We start from the raw sequence: 19,890 nt of genomic DNA on the forward strand, positions 1-19,890 counted from the left end.
CTTTAGCCTGACATCTCTGTACTCAAATATGGATTCAATTACATGTATAAGAAAATCAGTTGGATGATCTTAGATTACCTGAGAAACTGTAGGCACTGCAAAAGAAATATTTCTGCAGAGTGCAGCCCATGGAGTTAAATGACTACATGACCCACCCTGATACTCTGGACAGACTGGCCTCATTGCTGTCTGCATCTTTGAACAGCCAGTGATGTACCAGATCACTAACTGCATAGGAGACAGAAGCTGTTACACCAGTACGATTACAGGGGTTAGAAATTATAAAGCATTGTCTAAGCTCTGACAAAGAGCTACAAAACCCCTCAGGTAAGAAACAGCAGCAGTATAAAAAATTTTCTTCCAAGACCATTACCACTGTGTTATATATTCTTACTTCTCTGCCGAGGCTCAGGTCCTAGCTGTGAACCAGTACTCCACCATGATGCAGGTAGCCTTTGTAGAGCAGCAGCGGCATCCCAAATTCAATGAGGTTACTGCTCAGGCAGAAGAGGAGACAGAATATGGCTAGAGACAGAGGGGACGCATATATGAGCAACAAGGCAGTATTATTCAGCATGAAAAACCACAGGCAAAGCAGCAGCTGCCTAACTGTGGCCAAATTTCCATAGACGTTGCAGCAAGACAGTTTTAAGGAAGAATCTGAGAGATTGTCATGAGGTGGATTTGGGAAGGATTATGTGAGGACAAAACTGGGAGAAAAAGCATGAAAGTGCTCAGGTGAAAGTCTACCAAGCTGTAATGGAGGTTGGTATCATAGGCTGGCCAGAGGTGGAAGCTGCTCTCTCAGAAACACATAAAATGCAGCTTGGAGATGTATAGGAATCATAGAATCATAGAATCATAATAAAAATTTCCATCTTCTGGGAACGATCATATTTCTAACTATATTTCAATTCTGAGTTAGAATAACATTGGTATAAAGGGACTGTCCATGCAATTGCTACTTTCCAAAGAATCTTGTTTGGAATTGCTGTGAAAGGACTTTTCAGCGAAGAAACATCCACATCAAGCATTCAGGTTATCCTAAGTACTGGGCTTGGAGGTACTGGCAGGGGTGGTACAGACAAATGTCAAGTTCTTCATCTCTCTTTCTGGTACAATTTCACTCTGTGTAAATAATGAATCATTATGCAGAACCTAATCATTAGGTACAGCCTAATGATTTAGGTGTCCAACCTGCAAGTTGAGCATCTGAAAGATCAGGTCAAGGTAGTCATGATGTTCTGCCCCATTCAGAAAGAAGAAAAAAAAAAAAAAAATATTTTGACTTCACCAGTTAGCAAGTTAGTGTAAAACAAAAACAAAACAACAACCAACCCAAAACCAACCAACCAAGAAACCCAACCCCCACAACAAAACCAAACCCTGAAGAAGGTCAGATCTGATTTGAGATGAGGGTTAGGTGCTGGTATAGTTGTTTAACTTAAAAAAAAAAAAAAAAAAAAGATAAAAAAAAAAGGCCCCAAAAATACACATCTATTTGCAAATTCCCAGCCTAAGGTGTAACCTGCTAATAGCAACAACCTAAAAGCACTTGACAAATACCAGAGTGATAGATGACACAGGAAGGGCACACTATAAAAAACACACGGAACACTGAAGCAGCCTGTTAACATCCAGGTAAATTCCTCAGCACTGACTAATTACAACTATTAAAAAAAAAAGGGGGGGGGGGGCAAAAGAAATAGAGAGGCTGTGACATTTAAAATATTGGGATTAAATGTAATTACTTGCAAAAATGTTTTTAGAAACACCTTCATGTCTTTCATCAGACAGCAAGTGCTACTTCACTTTGCAGACAAGAATTGACAGTATGAGCCTTCCTCTGTCATTACGTATTTTCACAACACACAATATCTGGACAAGCAAACAGCTGAGAGAGAAATAAAGTAATGCTGAAGGAAAGACTATAATCTTTAGGGTTGCTGGTAGCCCCATCCCAAGCACCCCCAAGGTAACTGCCATGAGGTGGTTATTGTGTACAAGCATCATAACAAGAGACGCCTCTAAGAGAGGCAAATGGACAGGAGTTCCTACCCATGTCCCACAGCAAAGGAGAAGTCACACGGTGTTGCAGGCAAACCAGGAATGTGAGCAGCGAGGGGTCTAGGCTGATGTGTGGTGATAAAAGCTTGCCATACTGTGGACAGCTAGAGGCAACAGAGCTATTACTGCCTCACACAACCTAGGATGCAGGCAGCTGCCAGACAATGCCAGAGACACGTGCCTGCTCTCGCCTCTTTGCAGGAACTTCCTTTTACTGCTTTACCACCATTCTTTCTCCTCCTTCTTTGTCTCCCTGATTATTAGTTTATTGATTCTACACTTATCTGTGAGCTTCTCTCAGGGCAAGGAACAAACATTTTTGGGAATTCCATAAAAAGGGACATTTTTCTGACAAGGACCCTCAGTCGTGGCCAAGAACTTGATGCCAATGCCACTGCCTTCCAACTGAAGTGCTTCAGAGGAGGAGCAATCATACCTGGGGTTGGATTTGAGAAAATCTTGGTAAAAGTCCTAATTCTACACTGAAAGAACCTCAAAAACCAAATTAGTAGTAACTATGGAACAAAAACATGAGGAGAGGGGAAAAAGTTCTGCAAGACAGGAATTTGTCTTGTAGGAAAAAACAAAGATACAAACAAAAAAAACCCCAAAACCAGAGAAGCTTGATTTTTCTTCCTTTCTTTTAAACTGAAGATATTTTCTGTAGATTGCTATCTCACACCAGCAGCATGCATCCACTGACAGAACAACTAATGGAACTGGCAGGTCTATAATCTGAAAATAAAAGGCTCTGGTGAAGCCAAGGGCAATATTGTCACAGAGCCAAGATTTCTACCTTGACTCCTGTGGACAAGGTAACAAGAAAATTTTTCCTTGGTTGCTCTCTTTATCTGGAGATCTAAATTAACCTGAGCACTCCTCTGGTGTTTACTGAGCTAGTGTTATTAGCTATGTACTTCACACAAAACCTGTGCTTAACCTGTGGCAGCTACAGACCAATTCTGCTGACTTACATAAGAATCACCTGCATTTGTCAACCACTGTCATGTGCCATTCATATAACCACGACTGCGTTCCCACAGAGACTCAAGAGTGCTCATGCAGAGACTTTTGCATTAAGAAAAATCAGTCCTCTAAGTTAAAGGAAATGCACAGCCTCGGGAAGAACTGACAGCTCCAGAGACTGGTCCTTTTATTTACTCACAGATTTTTTAAGGCAAGGGCATATTTCCTCACATGATCCTGACTTTCCATCTAACTGACTGGAAAATGCAACAGGTATGTCAGTGCCTTTATGCTTTCCACCTTCAGCTTCCCTGAACTTCTTCAGGTTGTACATACAACAAGGTACAATGCCTAGATAGATGTTACATCTCAAACTGCTGCTCAGTCAGAGGGAACACATGTTTTTCTGCTACGTTTGCCTCATTATAATGGCAGGAAAAGACAAGCATGCAATGCTTTAAATCACGTATCACTTCTATGCAAGGTGGAGAGAAAACACAGCCCAAAGCAACCCCTATACCCTTCTCACAGCTTAATGTTTTTTTTTTTTATTGCTGTTGTGTCAGTCCAGCTGTACACGTAACTGTGTGACGTAATCTTGTAGGTTAAATACTCCAGTCTTGTTGGATTTTAAATAAACCAGTATCCAGATCCACTATGGATAGTTTGGCTCACCTGTGACACCCTCCAACTTAGTACCTACAACAGAGTTACCACACATAGCAAGTTATCTTTCAAACACAGCCTCTGACAGATGGTGCCAGACTCAGCAACACATGAAATACTCCACACTTCTGGTCCCATTTTAAACCTCTGATTGTACATGCTCCTTCAACATCTGTCGTGGTTTAAGTCCAGTCAGTAACTCAGAACCACGTAGTCGCTCACTCACTCCTCCAACTTCCTCCCCCCTCGCTCCCGGAGGGATGGAGAGGAGAATCAAAAGAATGTAACTCCCACAGGTTGAGATAAGAAGAGTCCAGTAACTAAGGTATCACACAAAACCACTACTGCTACCACCAATAATAATAATGATAACGGAAATAACAAGGGAAGAGAATACAACCGCTCACCACCCGCTGACCGATACCCAGCCCCATCCGAGCAGCGATCTAACCCTGCCGGGTAACTGTCCCCAGTTTATCTAGTGGGCATGACGTGCTGTGGTATGGAATACCTCTTTGGTTAGTTTGGGTTGGGTGTCCTGTCTCTGCTTCCTCCCGGCTTCCCCTCCTCCCTGGTAGGGCATGAGACTCAGAAAGTCCTTGGTCAGAGTAAACATTACTGAGCAGCAACTAAAAACATCAGTGTTATCAGCACTGTTCCCAGGCTGAAACTCAAAAACACAGCACTGCACCAGCTACTGAGAAGGAGAAAAATGCCTGCTACTGCTGAACCCGGGACAACATCATAGAGCAAACCTGTGGCAGGCAAAGCTGCACCAGGGGAGGTTTAGACTGGACATTAGAAAGTATTTGTTTATTGAGATGGTAGTCAAACACTGGAACAGGCTTCCCAGAAAGGCAATCAATGCCCCAACCCTGTCAGTGTTTAAGAGGCATTTGGACAACGCCCTTAATAACATGCTCTAACTTTGGTCAGCCCTAAAGCGGCTAGGCAGATGGACTTGATCGCTTTAGGTCCCTTACAACTGAAATATTTTATTCTACTGTTATTATTAGAAGCAGCTGGAAGGCCAGCAGCATGTAGCCTTATGTAAAGTGTTTCTAAGACTCCCTGGTGACAGGCACTATGTCTACTACACGTAACAGTAAGTCCACCAGCACAAACTATGCCACATGGGCCCCTCATTCATCTTGTGCTCTCAAGTATTACTGCCATATTTCTGAAAAGGCTTTCTACAGAGCACAACTGTAGCAACAGTTATTTCGCCTTTTAATACCACTAACTAAACAAACACTTATCAAGAACAGAACAAGCAAGCCACAGCTTGATAGCTGAATTCCAAGCAAGTTACAATCTTATGGTTCTCCTTGTTTCTTGCTACCTCCTTCAATTTCTTCCAGTACGTTATTATATGCATCTGTTCAGAGAGATCCAAAGCCAAGATTGCCACTTTTACTGCTTATTAGAGTCAAACTCCTCTGAAATCACTTGATGTGAAAGGCTTCATATCAAGCCCATTTCTAGGTTACACTTAAACAGAAGACAAGATGCTTGTACCAAAAGAGACATGAAAATTCAGTTCTGCTGAAGGGAAACAAATGAGTCTACATCATTTTTAAAATCAATGCATTTTTCCTTGGAATACAATTAAGCTGTGTACACAGACAGAAACAACAAAGCTTGCTTATTAACCTGACATGGTGTTAATGAGAATGCCTTTCCCTGTCACATCTGCTACGTTTATCTCACCATTGAGGTGGGGTCATTTCAGATAGCTGAAGTTAAATACCAAAGGGCTCACAACTCTGAGTCATTTTTTTTTTTGTAATACAGGCAGTACCACCCTATGATTCAATTTATTTGCAATACAGAGACAAATAAACAATAATTCTCAGTACTTGGAGTCTACAAAGCAGTAAATCCAACAGCAATATCTGACAGACAGCATGTTTACTGGTTGCCTTGCTTTCATCTGACTGAAGTCAGGATGTTGTAGACTCATCAATTCTCCTCAAAGGCAAGGACCAACTTGAAGCTCCAGCTCTGGAGAAGAGTGTGTAGGGAGATCTTACGTAAGGATCTCCACTTTCATTTAAAAAGAACCTACTTTATAAAAAATTCTATTATGTCCTAAGCAGTCAAACACTAGAGAACAAACAAAAAAGCAAGTTTTCAAACAAAAGAACAAAATTATATTTAAGTCAACACTGACACTACCACAGCTATTCAGGAAAAATTGTTGCAAGAAATTCTACCTTCCTCAATGCATACGGCAGTGTCAGCTACAGGCAATGGAATTGTATTTCAGACCAAAACTTTACCAAATTCAAGGATGTATAGTCTGGAGCCTATCACTAACCAATATCAGGGTGAGTTGTGAAGTTTAAACAGTGAGTTTTAAATACTTTCAGTTTTTCTTGTGCCATTTCAGAGTACTTTTATGTAATCAGTATTAACGAAAGGCACAAATCCTACCATTTGTTTGTTTGCAGAGCAGACCCACATGATCAAAAGAGATGCTGAGCACCTGCTTTTCATTTTTAATTTCACGGAATTGCACTCAAAAGAAGCCTGAGAAAGCTGAGATACTACTGACCATCAAAAAGCACTACCTTAAGAGATATTTTCCTTGAAGAGTAAAGGTATTTCAGTGCCTACACTCCAAAGACAGTGGGAAGGTTTTTAGCCAGACTCAAAAGTGTTATTGAGGAACCTGGTATTTGTTCCTGTTGATTCTGGGTGCCTCAATACCTTTGTCTTCATATAACTGTGCCAAGTAAAAAAACCTCCTTTGCCAGTTACACCCTCTGCTAACATCCCTGAAGCTCAAGAATTTTTCCTATTACCATGTAGCTTTTTCCTTTCATATGTCTGAATTGCCAGGATTCACACTTAGCGCACAATCCTTCAGTGGGCACATAAGATGCAGTTGTAAAGGGACCCTTTCTAAGGACACCATCTCATCTGCATATATGGTAGAACAAGTTTGCCAAGACAGGTCATAGATGTGCAACGAAACCCCATCTACAGTTAACAAGGACTAATAGTTTAAAAACAAAACAAAATGAAAATCCAATATTTTGTCATTGTTATAAATTAGCTGGGATTTGCTCTACCAGCTGCATCAAGGAATGTATTTCTGAGCAAGGGTGGTGATCACTTAGTTTCAAGGGAATTATGCTTATATGATGACATTCAGTAAGTCTTGAAACTGTTGGCCAATTTTGTGAAAATAAAATAGATCTAAAGACACCAGCTGAGATCATATCCCTGCTGTACTTGCACAAATGTGTGCCTGGCAGAACAAAGACAGGAGCTGTGCCCTGGAGATGCAGAGCCATAAAAACAAAGCGCTTTGTGACCAACACAACTCAGGAAATCAGACCTCCTACAGAACTGTGTTCCTTTGTTGAGTAAATGTCTATACTTAACTATACTAAGATTTTCTGTTTTCATGTTCAGAATGCAATGTATCCAATCAGTTATTTATCGTTTTTTAAGTTTTGAGATATTCCAGTTCAGACGTATTCACCCCAAAAATCATTCTCCTTTTCTCTTTACAATTTCATTTACACCAAATATCTTGTTGCCAAGTGGAAGCAGTCACATACGAATGTATCACTCAGTCCCTAAGCAAAAACCTGGAGAAAACTGCTAAGCGTCTGACTGCAGACTTGCTTTTCCCTTTTGGTCTGTTTCTACAAAATCTGCAAGAACTTTATTATGTTGGAGCTGCTCTCCTTACATCACACACAGTTGAAATTGGGGATTGGCAATAAAACATTTAAGCGACAAATACTAAAATGCATGCACGAACACATAGTAAGAGATGATATAAACGTTGTTTCCAACAGAAGCTATGCTAAAAGATTAAGGCTAGCTAGCTTTTGAAGCTGCAAAGCAGGTGCTAGGTCTGCAGCATCCCCTCAGGCATCAGCATTGCTCTTCAAAGGCATGCAGATGCAGGTACAGCCACATCCTAAGGCTGAGCATCCACTAGTGTACACAGGTTTTCTGGACTCTTTGAGAGCCACAGATAACTGCAAGGACACAGAGAAATGGCTTACACAAGCGGAAAAGTTAGACACTCTCTTTTCAACAAGGTCAGTGCATGAAGGCCCCAGAGGACATATGCACCAGGAACAGATGTGGAAGCACAGTAGAAGTCTTGACCAGGATGGGAGGGAAAGGAAGAGCAGTGGAATACACAGCTGAAGGAAAGAACTGGAACTATCAAAAGATGGAACAGAAGAAGAGGGGCAAGCACCACAGTACTGTACCCTGAATGGTTATTAATTCTGCCTTCCTTAGGACTTTGATAGGACTCCGGATCTGATGATTCATGAAGAACATGGCAACACCACTGGGTGTAGGAGAAAGCTGTTTTTATAGAGCCCATCAGCTTTGTCAGACTACACTCCCTGACAGCTAGTTTGTAGGAAACAATGCTCCCATGACTCACCAGATGTTTGTTCCTCATTGAAATAAAAGTCACCAGGGGACTGATTGCAAGAAGTTACTTTTCCTTGAGATCCAACTGGCTCACACACTTGGCAACCACAGAGACTGTGCCAAGCTGATGTGCATTTCACCAACCCCAGACTGCAAGACACTCTTAGAAGGAAAACATCTGAAGGCAACCAATCAGGTTTTAAAGTTTTGCTGCATTTTTAAAATTCTTTCCCCAGAAAACAACCACTGCGTACAAAGATTTTCAAGTGGCACGCACATGCCAAGGGCTTAACAGTAACATCCAAAAGAAGCAGCAAGAAGCTGGTAAGAGTAGCACAGTGATACATTTCATTAATGATTTAAGATAGCCAGGCTTACATTTGAAGCAGAGGACAGGCAGACATCCTGCTCTGATGAATTTGCAAAAGAAAACAGTGTCTTGCAACCATCATTTTCACAATTAATCATCATATAAATCCATAATTCCTGCAGACTTCAGTCTGTTACTCTATTTGACTGGACCTATTTCTAGGAATAAAATTTTCCTGGACAAAGGCCTAAATTCACAATGCCAAACCAATAAGGATTTGGGAATAAAAGTGAAGGCAGACAGAAGTGTATGAGAAACCAAAGCCTTACTACATGATGGGGTGAAAGGTGCTTACATACAGAAGTCATAGAATCATAGAACAGTTAGTGTTGGAAAGGACCTTAAGGTCATCTAGTTCCAACCCCCCTGCCATGGGCAGGGACACCTCACACTAAACCATGCCACACAAGGCCTCATCCAGCCTGGCCTTGAACACCTCCAAGGGTGGAGCATTCACAACTTCCCTGGGCAACCCATTCCAGTGCCTCACCACCCTCACAGTAAAGAATTTCTTCCTTATATCCAATCTAAACTTCCCCTGTTGAAGTTTTAACCCATTACCCCTTGTCCTGTCACTACAGTCCCTGATGAATAGTCCATACCCAGCATCCTTGTAGGCCCCCTTCAGATACAGGAAGGCTGCTATGAGGTCTCCACGCAGCCTTCTCTTCTCCAGGCTGAACAGCCCCAACTTTCTCAGCCTGTCTTCATACGGGAGGTGCTCCAGTCCCCTGATCATCCTCATGGCCCTCCTCTGGACTTGTTCCAACAGTTCCATGTCCTTTTTATGTTGAGGACACCAGAACTGCACACAATGCTTCAAGTGAGGTCTCACGAGAGCAGAGTAGAGGGGCAGGATCACCTCCTTTGACCTGCTGGTCACACTCCTTTTGATGCAGCCCAGGATACAGTTGGCTTTCTGGGCTGTGAGCGCACACTGAAGCCGGCTCATGTTCATTTTTTCATCGACTAACACCCCCAAGTCCTTCTCCGCAGGGCTGCTCTGAATCTCTTCTCTGCCCAACCTGTATCTGTGCCTGGGATTGCTCCGACCCAGGTGAAGGACCTGAGGGTACAGGCTCACATGGAAAAAAACTGTGAAACCTTCTAACTGCTTAGGAAGAAAAAGGGAGACAAGGTCAGCTCTGCTTCAGAACAATCAGAGACAAGCTAGAATGTATTTAATAGATCTGAAGGGGAGAGAGGTGAAGAAGGAAGGAGACAAGAAACAAGGAGCTAGCAAACTGCAGCAGACTCCTGGCAGTGGGGACCAGGAGATGAAGAAATCTGACAGTAGCACTGAGAACACCTCTGGCATGAGCCTGACATCTGGGAAGGAAAAGTTGCAGAATGCAGCTAAGCACTTCCACCAGGCTGGTGCTCGTTCACAGATACCATTTTTAAAAAGAACTCAACTAAAAGGTTTACCCGTTTACCTTAGATTATTTAGCGATGTATGCTTCAATTACTGCACCTGCTTTCTTACCTACATACGTTAGCAGTACCTCGGGAACTCTCACAGAGCCCAGGGAGCTGGCCTGGTTGGTCCTTGGCAAGGATAAGCCCTCCTGCTTTGCGGCTGTTCCCGTTGCAACCGTTATAGAGGGTGGAGGGGGCCGCCACCGTGGCGGCCAAGGACCTTGCGTTTCACTCTGCCTCGCCGATCTCGGGGACGGAGGGACACGGAACGAGACCGGCGAGCAGCGCCGAGCAACAGGAGAGCCTGGGCGCCAGGAGGGCTGTCAGCGACGCGAGCCGAGCTTCTCCCCGCCTCGGTGTGACGGGACGCCGCAGTCTCAGGGCGCCGCCGCCACACAGTTATTCCCTCCTCGCCCGCTTCCCGAGCGCCGGCAACAGGCCCCGAGCAGCGCCACCGGCAGCGCCACAGGCCCCGTCCGGCGGGTCCCCGTCCGGCGGGTCCCCGTCCACTCACCGCTGCGGCACCCGCCGCCGCCGCCGCCGTTTCCCTCGCGGGTAGCCCAAAGGGCCGCGGTGCCTCTTCTGCCCCTGAGCAGCTGCTGCTGCTGCTGCAGCAGTCGCCGCCGCTCGCCTGGGCGCTCAGCAGGAGCGCCTGGCACCGGCCCCGCCGCTCCGGGGTCTGCGCGGAAGGCCCGCCCTCACCGCCGCGGCGCAGCACGGCCCTGCCTGGCGGGCGGCGTTATGTAACCGGGGCCGCGGCCCGCGTCGCCGTCCCGCCCCGCAAGCAGCCGCCGTGAGGGGTGCCCCTGGTTGGGCACCGGCGGGCCCGGCAGGCCCCGACCCTGCCCGGGGCCGGCAGGTGTCCGCGACCACAGGTGAGCACTGGCGTTCTGCTGCTTGTTGGCAAAGTAAAACGCACCAGAAGAGACGAAGCCGGGTTTCTCACAGTACCGCGTCTGGGGTCTCGGAGCTGAGTCACCAAACACTAGGAAGTGGGTGACATACCACGGAGAGTCTTCACCCGTGCTGGGAGCCGGCAGCGAGCCATGCCAGCACGTGGGCAAATTCCTCAGTGTTCCTTCTGAACGTCAGAAAGCAAGCGGGCAGCTATACATAAATGCAACAACCCCAACTCATCGCAGTTAGCACGAACAGGAATTTATCTGGATGCATGGTGTTGCAACTGACATTTTGGGAAGAAAGAAACAACCAAGAACTTAGGAAACAAAACTGGTTTCCACTAGTCTGATCCAGGTGATTCCTTCCCCTGTAATCTATCCAAGCAAAGAGTCTACAGCATATGCTCAGGTAACTATCAGAAGCAAAAGGAGCAGCAGTGGTGTGCTGCCAGGCACAGCGTGGGTTCTATAACTCAAGAGAGAGAAGCCAGCGAATTGGCAACATTTTGTGTTCCATCTGCAGCATCAGAAAGTTCCAATTACATCGAAACCAGTGCACTGAGCCACAGGGAGGGAAGGAGAACAGAACGTACAGCTTCTTCATATTTGAACAATAACATAACCTAAACAAGCTGAATGAACGTGTGAAGAACTTGGTATTTCACGAGCCACAAACCCGAGCTCTTCGGCAGAGGCTACTGCTGCCCCCTGCTGCCGGGAACTTGTGCGGTTCACCTGCCTAAAGCGCGGAAGAACGGGCTATTTGCGATAAAAATCTCCGACCACACATGCCAGTACTGCCGCCACGTGCCTCCAGATACGTAGCTCAGAAGAAGCGAGAGGGTGAGCTCCCAGAGAGGCTGTGGAGGACCGCTCTTGACCTACTAATACCAGCTGGGGTAGGCTGGCTCCCATCAGTAGTGTTCGTTGGTGGCATCAGCCAGGGGAGCTGCCACGGGCTTAGAGCTGCCCACAGCCAGGTATTTAAGGTGATCTGTCATCCATGTGCCAACACTGTGTTACTTGGAATAGCTCTGTATTTAACTTGCTCACAAACCATCAGGAATTACCACTCCTCACCAGCAGAAAAAAAGGTAAATGGAAATCTTGTCAGAATTTAATGGTAAGGAGTGTACTTTCATAGCTGGTTCTGACCTTGAAGCACCAAATGCCCACACTGGGTCCTGTAGTGGCACAATTTGGGGTGACTGACCTTTTAAGTTGTCACTAAGAGGGAAACTGACTGCTCTATTCTCCCTCTGTAAACAAGACTATCATTTAGCTTTGAAAATCTAATTTATTTACCAGCATGGTTTTGACAGATGATTTACTTGAAGTTTGTATCACCAGTGTGTAAAACTGAATCTATGCCTATGCAATTGCTCTTGCCCTATAGTAATTTAGAAATGATTATCTCTTAATGACCTTTCAAATAGTGTGAGGAACTGTACACAATTGGAAAGGGTTGGACTCCAAAGGAATGTGTCTAGGTAGATGATAGATAACAGAAAACCTTATCTGTGCAGTGTGAAAATTTGCTGTCATCACAGTGAGTATATGAGCTACCCTCACTGGCAGCAATGAGTGGTTTCCTTAGGAAACTACCCCTTAGGAAATTGCTTTGTATACCTAGACCTTTTAAGTCCAAAATAAAAACAGCTCCCTGCATTGAGAAAGCTTGCTGGTGTTGGACAGTGCATCACTATCTAAACCTTGCTTGAATTAAGTTCCTCTTCTGCATTTCCCTATGTGGAAGCTTTCAGAGCTCTGATTTTACTACCTCAAACAGCTTTGTACATGCCGAGTTAGAAAAACCAGCATACACAGGCATTAAGTAAATGAGCATTCAGTGCATTACCCAAATAATATGAAGCTGCCCACACACCACACCTAAACAACAAAGGAGAGGTAAGAATGACTGCAAGCACTGTGGAAGGGTGGAGGGGCTTCTGAAAAAGAAAGAGCAGCAGCTCTAGTTCTCTTTCCTTAGAGGAAACAAATGTATTTTTAGAAGCAGTTGGTTCAGCCCCTAAACTAAACCACAAGTATTTGTCAGTGAATATACAGTGTTTTCAGCCATTTCCTGTGATGAACAGAATACCCAGCAGACTGGGTGGAACACAACAAATACTGCAAAAGTAACAATGGTGTTGGCATGATTTACCCCATAGGAGGACCTACAGGATATCTTTAGGGCAACAGAGAAGCACTTATAATGCTGCAGGGTAGCTACTCTCCCTTATTAGCATGACATACCCATTTATTCACACTCATAACCAATGACAAACAAGAATTACAAGGTACTGGTATGTTTCCCTTTATGTTTGCTTGGGTACAGCAATGTAAAATTGTTAATCAAATAATGAGTCACATGGCAGTCTTCAGGTGGGAGGAACAGCATTTGTTGGCAGAGTAATATTGTGTGCAGCATACCAGTGACATATGTCTTTGGCATGACAGGTTTCAACACTGGGTCTTCTCAGGGTTTTGGGGTTTATTTGTGTGTTGTTTTATAGCTACTAGAAGTTGGACATTGCTTGACAGAAAACTGGGTGATCATAGGAGTTGCTACGTAAGAACTCAGTCAGTAAAGAATGAAGAGCCATAAACTCTAAATGCTAATGTCAGATCAGTGTATCTTTGGGAACACTAGGGCAAGGATCACACTGGTAAACCATGCGACTGGTACCTTGTGCAGGGAGTGAATGAAAGATTACAAGCAGCTTGCTTATCACCATTGTATGGCCACTATGGTGACGAATGGCACAGAAGGTCGAGACATTCTGCTACTATTCTCACCTAAAAGCTTTGAGGTTTTATTTCCACACTCTTGGGAAAGCCTATTTTGCATGCACCACCCAACGTTAGCCCTTTCAGTCCTATCCTCTCCACTTTTTCTGTGGTACAGACATTTATTTTTTAAACCCCAAACTCTTCTATTCCTAACTTTATCTAGTGCTCCTCTAGTGGCTTCTGCTGTTTATGCCATTAACCTCTTTGCTACAGCCTTACCTACATTCCTAGTCAGTCTCATTCTCTCTCTCCTTCACACTCCGCATCTCAAGTGTCCCTCCTTAGCTTACACATCTGGTCTGAGAATCTTCCTGCTCTGAAGGGACAGACACAGCAACTGGAACAGGCTTCGAAGGGAGACACTGGCCTATCCATCTCTAAGAGCAACCAGTATAGCTATCTCATCAGATGAGTAGCTCCTCTCTGCCTGAGTCCCAGCCTGCCACATCTTTGCACATCCTCTTCTTACTTTCATTACTGGAAACAGATTCTAGCCCACCCCACAAAAAATCAGAAATACTGGGACAGTATCACATACAATGGGGAAAAAAACCCAAAACAAAACACCAACGCTAAAAAACCCAGCAAACATTTTGCTTAATTTAGTTTGTACATATACAAACAGGAGTTAGCAGAACCTCATACCATGGCCAAACATGGCCAGATTTCCATGCCCATACTGAGAACTGATCTTTGTCAGAAGTTTCAAGCCCTCAAATTCCACACCACAGCCGTCTTCTGAGAGGCATCACACTTCACATCTGCTTCATCCAAATTCAAGGTCTCTTTAGCAAAGCATAAACCATTGTGCAATTCCTGTGAAAAAATTTATTCAAAACAAATCCAGTTGGCATCAAAACTTGAAAACTTCAATCTACACAAAAAGATGCAAGCAAGTGAGATGAGGGTCATTTTATTCTGCACAACACTTTAATAAATAATAGTGGGAGTAGGAACATCTTTTTACAAGTGTCACTGGTTGCAGTGACTAATTTTAGTTTAGGTACTTGCTTAAGTTTTTCTTCATCCCTGCTTTAAGATAGCACTTTTGCACTTCCACAAGCATGTGGCATGAGAATTACCCTCTACATTTTTTACAGAAATGAGAATTTATTTATATTACATCTAATATAAAATTACATTGGTAATACTGCAACTGAAGATGAATGGTTTAACAAAAAGCTTCCAGGCTCTCCAGAAATACTTCATTATAGATCTGTCAAGCAAAGATTAAGCAACCACAGTACATGTGATTTAAGGTCACAGCATTGGCTAGACTATAGTTCCTTTTCAAAGCAATGTTATGAAAACTTTAAAATGTGCTAAAAAGTATAAACACATTCCTAAACAAACAAGCAAACAAACAAAAACCCAAACCAAAAAGACTAAAAGGTGAGTGATGAAAAAATAAAACCTTTACTGAAATATTGTGGTAACATCTTCAAGAATACTAAGATTTAAAAATACTTTATAATTAAGATTCTCCACAACAAACCCATCTACTTTACAAATACAGCTATGTGCACAAAACACTAATTTTTACTTGAAGTATTTCATACAGTTGAAATGCACATGTGACGACACATGCTTGGTACTACATGCCTTCTGCCATGGAGAAGATCAGATGGCCAGCACTGTTTATTAAAATTGAGGCAAGTTTTTGTAACGAGATGCGTTTCTCAAACTGACAGAGAAAAATACCTTACTGTATTTTTCTTTTTAAAGAACCCTTTACATAGAAGAAACAAGGGAATTCAAAAGTGCTGAACAAGAACAGCTGTAATCACTCTGTGAGGCAACAAACGTCCGGTTCCCACAGCCTGCCATTTTAATGAGGTTGGTAACTCAGGCTCACCAGCCAACAGACCTGACCTATGGGAGCCCCCTCTTGGGCACAAAACACCTGCTAATCTGAGCTTTTCTTGCCCCACTGCAACTGCACATTCTTAAAACAAGCTAAACCGACAAAAGCACTCTTGCCATCCTAGCTATACACAAGAGTATGCCAGTAGAACTTAACCGGGGCACAAGAATCTTTTTTACATGCAAAGTGTGCCCTGGGGTTTTCCCCACAGTTATGAAAGACCAGAAAACATTTCCCATATTTGAAATAAATTACAATTTGTCCAAATTACCATACTAAGTTAAATCAGAAACTCAGAACCCAGGATCCTGTTTCTGTAATACGGGTAAAACATGAATGCACAGGAAGCAAGGAACAGGACATGCATATGGTTATAATCCTGGTCCCTAGCTTTCTATGGCTCAAGACTTGATCCCATAACAGTATCTGTATATTTAACAGATCAATTTTATTTCTTGACTTTGCCCAGGTTTTTTTAGGCCCATTTTGACATTCACAGCTCCTGGGTAAAAAGAGGCAAGAAGTATTTTCATTAAATGTAACATATTTCAGCTCAGTATAAAAGTATGTAAAATTACGCTTCCTCCGTAATACTGAAAACCTTAAGCACCACTACCATCTGCAAGTAAGGAACAAGAATCTAAGATTCTGGTCAGGCAGAATAGTTGTAAGTACCCTGCTTATCCGAAATAATAATTCTACGCTATTACAAAGTTCATAGATGTCCTGGTTCCAGGACAGCTTCACAATTGACAAAGCAGAGTGTTACTACAAAAAGGCGTATATGCAATCTCTTAATAAGCAGCAAGCTTGGAGAGTGTCTTGTTTAAAGGTCCATGTTCAAACTTTACCGTGATCTTTCATTCTATTTGGTAAATGTGGGGCTCACATTTTTCCTTTGATTATTAGCATGGCCTCTTTCTGCCAAAGGCATCCTTACATGATCCAAGTCAAAAAACTGCCTTAGATCATGTAGATCACCCATCAGTTAAACTGACTTAGGCTACTTTGTACATATTCTTTACCTGCTGTATCTTAAAGTTAATGCAAACACCCTCTTGGGAATCTGCTGTAAATCTAGAAATATTACTACTCATCTAGTTCAGAAACAAATTTGCTTATAGGTCTCCAGGTTAGATCCAAAACAGGAAGTTAGATACAGCTCAGACTCCAAAACATCAGTTTCCCATAGGACCTGAGCTTCTATGCCAGTAAAAGCCCTGCATTGCTTCTACATTTCTGCTGCTTGTTGCACAACTTCTCAAACTAGCGCATCTTCAAAATAACCAGGAACTTTCCACAGACATTTCTTCAGTCTTCACAGTTTAGGCATCCCACACAAATTTTAATTGTGCAGTCCAGCACTGTAAGTACATTTTAAACATTCTTAATGCTCTCAAAATTGAGGATATATTGGTGCTGCCAGGTGTTGCCTGGAAATTATTGACCTGGCATGCAGAACAGCTGCAGCAACAGAACTAGTAGTTCTGTTCACGAGTAGAATGCCTGGAACTAACCTAATTTGTGACTGTTAGCATTTTAGCCCTGCAGTTTGAATACTGACATTACTCTTTTTAAAACAAGGTGATAGGTTTTCTAACAGGAACATCAGCAAAATGTCAGGAGTCTTATAGGAGTTCCATGAATATTTCTTCTGAACAGTTGCTTTAAATCATTATCTGGAAAATATAAGAAGTTTCACTTAGACTGATAGAAGACTGGATGAGGTAACAAATAATTATCTCTTTGGTTCTAGTGTGTACATGGGCTAATTGTTCTAGGTCTTATAAATAGGGAAAGTGTTTATCCACCAATAGAATGCTGCATACTCCAAAAGCATTTGACCATATTAAATATATTATCTCACAGGCCAGTCTCATGAAACTACAGGATTAACTGTAAATTCAAGTACTTTTATTTAACCCCATACACAGACTTAAGAAGCTTTCTAACATTTATAGCAGTTTTTCAGTGTTCAGCAATTGTTTCTAGTTTGCTAAACAATATCAGACTGCAAAATTGCTCTTACTGTTGATAGATCAATAATGACATGGGATAAGTCATTATCTCCGTGGCAACAGAATTGTGATGTTAGAGGAATATTGCACATGTTGCTGCTGCGACTCTTACAGGCATGCCTCGGCTTCCTCACACATGTGCTCTCTCTGCAAGCCTGGTATGCCCAGAGTACTAGCAACCAAGGGCACCTCTTAGACTACAGAGTCTGAAACTGCAACTGTGATTATGTTATTCTAGAAGGAGCATATCATCATGAGGGTTTATTTCACTTCAGTTTAATGTCCTTATTTTACTTATAATTTCTAAAGAATCATGTCCTTATAGAAATAGATAGAATGAAATTCAGGAAGGCAAGTAATGCAAAGTCCTTTTTACAGCCCAGCATTTTTTTTGAAAGAAGACATTTAGGTGCTTTTAAGAATAGAAAAATTTCTTTCTTTTTACTCAATTTTCATTTCATTCTCTTCTGACTCCCTTATTATCATTTCATTCTCTTCTGACTTAGAGCGGCAGGAGTCTTTCTGCTAAATTAAAATTACAAACTAGGCCACTTGTGCTATCACACTTCACACTTGTTAAGCATCTGTCTTCATATATCACATCAGTTCAACAAATAGAAAGACATATTTTTCCTTTGCAGAATTTACTGAAGTTTTATCTGTCATGAACTGGATACTGGATTAGTTTTTTCATATTGTGCGATTTTGCGCCGTATTAATTACAACATATAAAACACAGAAGACAGTAACTTCTTTGTGGCTTGATCAGTGTGACTATGCCTGGCTTCTGATGTTCTGTTGAAAACAAAACATACTAACGGACAAAATGCACAATGTTCATCAACAGTATGCGAACTTTACTTTTAGATTCATAACAGAAGCATTTCTTTGTCATCAGATACACTTTCAAATACTACAGCAACACTTTTTTATTCAGAAACTATTCACATGGGATGACAAACCGAAAGTTTGCCACAATTCCCCATGAAATGTGTTCTAATTAAATTCAAATAAAGGGCAACAACAAAAGTCATGAGTGAAGATGGTTTCACAGAAAATGAAAACCGAGTTGTCACTCAAGCATCCCCCGGATTCCACAAAAATTACAAACTAGCGAACAGCCTTCTGAACGCTGAAAACAAACTGGTCTCATTTATAAAGCTCCCACATGAGCAGAGCTAGGTGGAAAAAAAATATTTTCCTTACAAATGCAAGTAATACAAACGGCCATTAAATATACCAAAAGGCCAGGTCCTTGAGCTGCAATGTGGATTAATACTCAGAAATACACTTTTGTTTTTTGCAAGACTGTGGTTTAGCACAGAGGAAAACCTTTCAACATTTTCTTCTACTTACAGGATGGCCCTGGCTGGTGTAGGAAACTCCATGCTCTGCTCCAGGTTCTTGGAAAGATTACGGCATCTGCTCAGGAACATACAGTTGGTTGGCCACGTTTCAAATTCAGCAGTTCTCTGGCTGATGCTAGGCAGTTCTGTGCATCTGCTAGCATCAACTGAACCAACCCCTCTGCACATACGGCCAGCTAGACCGGTCTTGCTCTCATCTCTCCCTCTTGACATTAAAAACACATTAATCACAAAAATCACATTAAAAAGCAACTAAGCCCGAGCAAGAGAAGGCAGCCAAACAAGTCACTAAGCACAGCCAAAGCCACCAAGGAAACAGAACCACCCGCACTTTGTCAACTACCCACATAAAAACTACACTGCCTCCGAAAACAAAAGGTGCCGACTCAGCGGCACTGCGCTTTTAAGGACATGCTTCCACCGCTACAACTCGCAGATCTGAACGCGCTTCACCACCAAGGAGCATCACTCAGCACAGGCAGCCAATACCTCAGAGTAGCCCGTCCCTTTGTAATCCCCTTCTATCCAGGTTCCGTTCAGCCGCTCAACACTGGTTTGACTCCCGCCCGCACTGCCAAAGCGCCTGTGGGATAAAGCTCCAAACCCCGCCGCAGGGGCAGGAGGCGGCAGCACATCCCCCGGCTCCAACACAGAAACCCACCGCTGCACCCTCATGGCTCCACGGAGCCCCCAGGCTCAGCCCACACGCCAGGCCCGAAAGCAGCGGCTAAGCACGGCTGCGACCTCCCGGCAAGCGCCCCTGCTCTCTCTTCCCCGCCGCATCGCTCAGGCTGCTCCAGGAGCCAGGGGGGAACTGGTACGCCTCCGTAAAGAGCACGGGAATGCAGTACGCCCATCCCGACAGGCAGCTAACCCCCACCACCACGAGCTCAGCCTCTATCCGGAAGCGGAAAGAGCTGCACACTCCTCACAAGTCCCTGAAACTTCCCGAGCACCGCACCCCGCCAGGTAACGATGACCAATCGCGTCCGCGAGAGGCGGGGATTAAGCAGATCGCGTTAGATTGACAGGCCCTTCCTCCCAGTGG

The 19,890-nt window shown here is 43.3% G+C and overlaps 2 protein-coding genes across 6 annotated transcripts in view; one reads left to right on the forward strand and one right to left on the reverse strand.

Moving 5' to 3' along the window:
• Positions 1 to 19,890, reverse strand: part of SYNE3 (spectrin repeat containing nuclear envelope family member 3) — a 109,069-nt gene that overhangs the window by 68,029 nt on the left and 21,150 nt on the right. Inside the window, exon 1 of one of the 5 annotated variants that reach the window (XM_080619743.1) lies at positions 10,416 to 10,550. The exons of 1 other annotated variant lie outside the window; for it this stretch is intronic. Coding sequence is in view for 1 of the 4 variants with exons in the window: in XM_080619742.1 (XP_080475868.1) it covers positions 9,085 to 9,091 (7 nt within the window). In the remaining 3 variants the exon portion in view is untranslated. Of the gene's footprint in view, positions 1 to 394; positions 1,648 to 9,084; positions 9,226 to 9,968; positions 10,098 to 10,415; positions 10,551 to 19,890 lie in introns of those variants that run through there. 3 more of the 5 variants (XM_080619735.1, XM_080619742.1, XM_080619736.1) reach the window with 3 other exon arrangements.
• On the forward strand, positions 9,935 to 19,812 carry LOC308222131 (uncharacterized protein; the record flags this gene model as incomplete). Its single annotated transcript, XM_080619752.1, has 2 exons — positions 9,935 to 11,894; positions 18,834 to 19,812. One exon carries the CDS (start codon positions 9,935 to 9,937, stop codon positions 10,646 to 10,648), a length of 714 nt encoding a protein of 237 aa, XP_080475878.1. The 3' UTR covers positions 10,649 to 11,894; positions 18,834 to 19,812.

The sequence above is a fragment of the Psittacula echo genome (assembly GCF_963264785.1).
Source record: "Psittacula echo genome assembly, chromosome: 5".
Classification (NCBI taxonomy): Eukaryota; Metazoa; Chordata; class Aves; order Psittaciformes; family Psittacidae; genus Psittacula; species Psittacula echo.